Source organism: Mytilus galloprovincialis, chromosome 11, assembly GCF_965363235.1.
Source record: "Mytilus galloprovincialis chromosome 11, xbMytGall1.hap1.1, whole genome shotgun sequence".
Lineage (NCBI taxonomy): Eukaryota > Metazoa > Mollusca > Bivalvia > Mytilida > Mytilidae > Mytilus > Mytilus galloprovincialis.
Genome location: NC_134848.1, coordinates 1,145,744 through 1,151,865, shown reverse-complemented (window position 1 = coordinate 1,151,865; position 6,122 = coordinate 1,145,744). Strand labels below are relative to the sequence as shown.

Genomic DNA, 6,122 nt, shown 5'->3' with positions numbered 1-6,122 from the left:
AGGGGGGAGTTCTGTGAAAAAAATTGTCGTATATAAAATATTCGTATGAACAAGATTAAATACAACAAAAAATAATTTATAGAACATCAAGGATATCTAAAATCAAAGCGTTTAAGCTTTTTACACTTGAAATGTCACTTTTCTTTAGTTTTAAAATTACGGAAACTAAACCCGTTTTAGTTTTCAGTTTATTTATGAATTAACAACATCCTTGTTGTGATTTTGCAGCCTGCTAAACTCATTAGAGCAGAAAATACTTATTCACCACGCTCATTTTCTTTGTCCAATTATTTGCTTTGACGAGGCATGAGTGCAACAAGTGAAAACGACGAATCATTTAGAGAAGCAGCGTGCAATGGTGATAAAGACTCATTAAAAAAACTCTTAGAGACATTCTCTATTGATGTCAATTCTCAGAATCCTGTAAACGGGTGGTCTGCGCTACACTGGGGGTGTAAAAGAAACCACAAAGGTGTCGTAGAGTTCCTTTTACAAAAAGGTGCAAATAAAGACTTACTTACAGCAAAAGGGGAAAAGCCTGTAGATTTAACAACAAGTGAGGACTTATTTAATCTGCTTGGTGGTTCTGGAAATCGCATAGCTATCCTAAAAAAGGACGAGTCAAGCTTTACACCGAATTATCTAGCAAATCCTGTTTTTCCATATACACAACCAGTCGCAGATCTAGAGAGTACAAATCTGAACGAAGTTGAGTCGGTTCATAGTCAACAAAAAAGTATAGAAGTGAAAACTACAGCACCAACCATTCAAACCCATCAAAAAAGTATAGAAGTGAAAACGATGCAAGGTTTAAATGAGAATGAACTTGTTCTGAAAATAAGAGTTGCTTATTTAGATGACCGAGATTTTATTGAGGTCGAAATGGAAAAATCAAATCTGACATATGAATCACTAAAATCAGTCATGTGTAAAGAATTAGGAGTCGAACGAAGATTGATAAACAAGATCAGAAAATTGCCTAATACAATTTTACGAAAAGACAAAGATGTTCAAAGATTGTGCGATTTTCAGGAACTTGAAGTAGTTCTGACAAATAAAGTTCCACCAGCTAGTGCAGGGATGAGAGGATTAGCCGCCCCAATCAAAAATCAAGAAGTTCTTTATTGACAGTCATGACATTTTATAATAATATATACTAGTTTTATAAATTTTGTAATGATGGGTCTAATCTTTTTTTAAATGTACATGTATGGTCTATTTAATTTTGTAATTTACACAAGTGGGATTAAATTATTACTCAATTATACGCATGATATGTTATCATGGTTATGGTAGTCAACAGGTTTACTTTTGGTCATGTCGGTTACAATTTATAATTTTGCAAGCATAGCGAGGCTATATATCATGCTTAAGAAAGCAAATAAAATTTAGAAATATTAGAATTCTTTTGATTGTAATTGTTAAATATTTTCTGTTTCCGATCTACTATATATGCAACATTTGCAAATTGTTTTGTTGTGATACATGTAGGATGCTTATGTTACGAATATATGTACATGTATAAATGTATGTTTGATGTAAGAGTCATACCTTAATTATTTAAGTGTTTCTCAGCCATATCAGTCAAGCATGTGCATGATGTGCAATACAGGAATCAGACTTAGAGCAAAAATGGGTCAGCTACATGTAATATATGAAAATGTGATCTGATGAATTACATAATAGAAGAGAAAGGATATGGATTACAGATAAGACAAATGAACACAATGTATTGCTGTTCTTCATTTCAAAGTTACAGTGAAACCTTCAATTGAAAATTGAGCAAAAATGTACATTATTTTATACATGATATAAAAAAAGAAGATATGGTATGATCATGATGATTGCCAATAAGACAACTCTCTACAAGAGACCAAAATGACACAGAAATTAACAACTATAGGTCACAGAACAGCCATCAACAATGAGCAAAGCCCATACTGCATAGTCAGCTATTGAAGGCCCCAAAATGACAATGTAAAAAAATTCAAACTAGAAAACTAACAGTCTCATACATGATATTTTCAGTGTAGGTTTTATGTGCAAGGTTGCACTTATAGTCATACAAAACCTGCAAAGGGGCCTTTAAATATATTTTAATGTTGTTTTTTGGCTTCTCAATACTTTTGCAAGAAATTTAAGAGTTACCTGTCTTGGTTGTCTTGTCATTATCATGTCAAGTGGGATGTTGTGTGTTGTCTTGTGGTAACATAATCCTGTCAAGTGGGATGTTGTGTGTTGTCTTGTGGTTACATAATCCTGTCGAGTGGGATGTTGTGGGTTGTCTTGTAGTAACATAATCCTGTCAAGTGGGATGTTGTGTGTTGTCTTGTGGTAACATAATCCTGTTGAGTGGGATGTTGTGGGTTGTCTTGTGGTAACATAATCCTGTCAAGTCGGATGTTGTGGGTTGTCTTGTGGTAACATAATCCTGTCGAGTGGGATGTTGTGTGTTGTCTTGTGGTAACATAATCCTGTCAAGTGGGATGTTGTGGGTTGTCTTGTGGTAACATAATCCTGTCAAGTGGGATGTTGTGTGTTGTCTTGTGGTAACATTATCCTGTTGAGTGGGATGTTGTTGGTTGTCTTGTGGTAACATAATCCTGTCAAGTGGGATGTCTGATGTCTTGTGGTAACATATCATGTCGAGTGGGATGTTGTGTGATGTCTTGTGGTAACATATCATGTCAAGTGGGATGTTGTGGGTTGTCTTGTGGTAACATAATCCTGTCAAGTGGGATGTTGTGTGTTGTCTTGTGGTAACATAATCCTGTCGAGTGGGATGTTGTGTGTTGTCTTGTGGTAACATAATCCTGTCGAGTGGGATGTTGTGGATGTCTTTGTGGTAACATAATCTTGTCGAGTGGGATGTTGTGGATTGTCTTGTGGTAACATAATCCTGTCGAGTGGGATGTTGTGTGTTGTCTTGTGGTAACATAATCCTGTCAAGTGGGATGTTGTCTGATGTCTTGTGGTAACATAATCCTGTTGCGTGAGATGTTGTTGATTGTCTTGTGGTTACATCATCCTGTCAAGTGGGATGTTGTCTGATGTCTTGTGGTAACATAATCCTGTCAAGTGGGATGTTGTCTGATGTCTTGTGGTAACATAATCCTGTCAAGTGGGATGTTGTGTGTTGTCTTGTGGTAACATAATCCTGTCAAGTGGGATGTTGTCTGATGTCTTGTTGTTACATAATCCTGTCGAGTAGGATGTTGTGTGTTGTCTTGTGGTAACATAATCCTGTCAAGTGGGATGTTGTGGATTGTCGAGTGGTAACATAATCCTGTCGAGTGGGATGTTGTGTGTTGTCTTGTGGTAACATAATCCTGTCAAGTGGGATGTTGTCTGATGTCTTGTGGTAACATAATCCTGTTGCGTGGGATGTTGTTGATTGTCTTGTGGTAACATAATCCTGTTGAGTGGGATGTTGTGTGTTGTCTTGTGGTAACATAATCCTGTCAAGTGGGATGTTGTGTGTTGTCTTGTGGTAACATAATCCTGTCAAGTGGGATGTGTGTTGTCTTGTGGTAACATAATCCTGTCAAGTGGGGTGTTGTCTGATGTCTTGTGGTAACATAATCCTGTCGAGTTGGATGTTGTTGGCTGTCTTGTGGTAACATAATCCTGTCAAGTGGGATGTTGTGTGTTGTCTTGTGGTAACATTATCCTGTTGAGTGGGATGTTGTTGGTTGTCTTGTGGTAACATAATCCTGTCAAGTGGGATGTCTGATGTCTTGTGGTAACATAATCCTGTCGAGTGGGATGTTGTGTGTTGTCTTGTGGTAACACAATCCTGTCGAGTGGGATGTTGTGGATTGTCTTGTGGTAACATAATCCTGTCAAGAGGGATGTTGTTGGTTGTCTTGTGGTAACATAATCATGTCAAATGGGATGTTGTGGGTTGTGTTGTGGTAACATAATCCTGTCAAGTGGGATGTTGTGGGTTGTGTTGTGGTAACATAATCCTGTCAAGTGGGATGTTGTGTGTTGTCTTGTGGTAACATAATCCTTGGGTTGTGTTGTGGTAACATAATCCTGTCGAGTCTGATGCTGTTGATGTCTTGTGGTAACATAATCTTGTCAAGTGGGATGTTGTGGATGTCTTGTAGTAACATAATCTTGTCAAGTGGGATGTTGTGGATGTCTTGTGGTAACATAATCCTGTCAAGTGGAATATTTTGGATGTCTTGTGGTAACATAATCTTGTCGAGTGGGATGTTGTGGATGTCTTTGTGGTAACATAATCCTGTCAAGTGGGATGTTGTGGATGTCTTGTAACATAATCCTGTCAAGTGGGATGTTGTGGATGTCTTTGTGGTAACATAATCCTGTTGCGTGGGATATTGTGTGATCTTGTGGTAACATAATCCTGTCAAGTGGGATGTTGTGTGTTGTCTTGTGGTAACATAATCCTGTCAAGTGGGATGTTGTGTGTTGTCTTGTGGTAACATAATCCTGTCGAGTGGGATGTTGTTGGTTGTCTTGTGGTAACATAATCCTGTCGAGTGGAATGTTGTGTGTTAATTTGTGGTAATATATCATGTCGAGTGGAATGTTGTGTGTTGTCTTGTGGTAACATATCATGTCGAGTGGGATGTTGTGGGTTGTCTTGTGGTAACATAATCCTGTTTAGTCGGATGTTGTGGGTTGTCTTGTGGAAACATAATCCTGTCAAGTGGGATGTTGTGTGTTGTCTTGTGGTAACATATCATGTCGAGTGGGATGTTGTGTGATGTCTTGTAATAATATCATGTCAAGTGGGATGTTGTGGGTTGTCTTGTGGTAACATAATCCTGTCAAGTGGGATATTGTGAGTTGTCTTGTGGTAACATAATCCTGTCAAGTGGGATGTTGTGGGTTGTCTTGTGGTAACATAATCCTGTCGTGTGGGATGTTGTGGGTTGTCTTGTGGTAACATAATCCTGTCAAGTGGGATGTTGTGGGTTGTCTTGTGGTAACATAATCCTGTTGTGGGTTGTCTTCTGGTAACATAATCCTGTCAAGTGGGATGTTGTGGGTTGTCTTGTGGTAACATAATCCTGTCATGTGTGATGTTGTGGGTTGTCTTGTGGTAACATAATCATGTCAAGTGGGATGTTGTGGGTTGTCTTGTGGTAACATAATCCTGTCGTGTGGGATGTTGTGGGTTGTCTTGTGGTAACATAATCCTGTCAAGTGGGATTTTGTGGGTTGTCTTGTGATAACATAATCCTGTCAAGTGGGATGTTGTGTGTTGTCTTGTGGTAACATTATCCTGTTAAGTCGGATGTTGTGTGTTGTCTTGTGGTAACATAATCCTGTCAAGTGGGATGTTGTGGATTGTCTTGTGGTAACATAATCCTTTCAAGTGGGATGTTGTGGGTTGTCTTGTGGTAACATAATCATGTCAAGTGGGATGTTGTGGATGTCTTTGTGGTAACATAATCTTGTCGAGTGGGATGTTGTGGATGTCTTGTAGTAACATAATCTTGTCAAGTGGGATGTTGTGGATGTCTTGTGGTAACAAAATCTTGTCGAGTGGGATGTTGTGGATGTCTTGTAGTAACATAATCTTGTCAAGTGAGATGTTGTGGATGTCTTGTGGTAACATAATCCTGTCAAGTGGGATGTTGTGGATTGTCTTGTGGTAACATAATCCTATCAAGTGGGATGTTGTGGGTTGTCTTGTGGTAACATAATCATGTCAAGTGGATGTTGTGGTTGTCTTGTTGTAACATAATCCTATCAAGTGTGATGTTGTGGGTTGTCTTGTGGTAACATAATCCTGTCAAGTGGGATGTTGTGTGTTGTCTTGTGGTAACATAATCCTGTCAAGTGGGATGTTGAGTGTTGTCTTGTGGTAACATAATCCTGTCGAGTGGGATGTTGTGGATGTCTTGTGCTAACATAATCCTGTCAAGTGGGATGTTGTGTGTTGTCTTGTGGTAACATAATCCTGTCAAGGGGAATGTTGTGAGTTGTCTTGTGGTAACATAATCCTGTCAAGTGGGATGTTTTGTGATGTCTTGTAACATTATCCTGTCAAGTGGGATGTTGTGGGTTGTCTTGTTGTAACATAATCCTGTCAAGTGGGATGTTGTGGATGTCTTGTGGTAACATAATCATGTCAAATGGGATGT

At 38.6% G+C, this 6,122-nt stretch overlaps 1 protein-coding gene across 1 annotated transcript; it reads left to right on the top strand.

Annotated features, from left to right (window-relative positions):
• Positions 1-196: 196 nt before the first annotated feature.
• Positions 197-1,403, top strand: LOC143051497 (ankyrin repeat domain-containing protein 40-like). Its single transcript, XM_076224374.1, has one exon. It carries the CDS (start codon positions 307-309, stop codon positions 1,126-1,128), a length of 822 nt encoding a protein of 273 aa, XP_076080489.1. The 5' UTR covers positions 197-306; the 3' UTR covers positions 1,129-1,403.
• Positions 1,404-6,122: the final 4,719 nt, after the last annotated feature.

Bases quoted from the DNA above. Each gene is read 5' to 3' on its own strand.
- LOC143051497 (XM_076224374.1), top strand. From the start codon at position 307: ATGAGTGCAACAAGTGAAAACGACGAATCATTTAGAGAAGCAGCGTGC.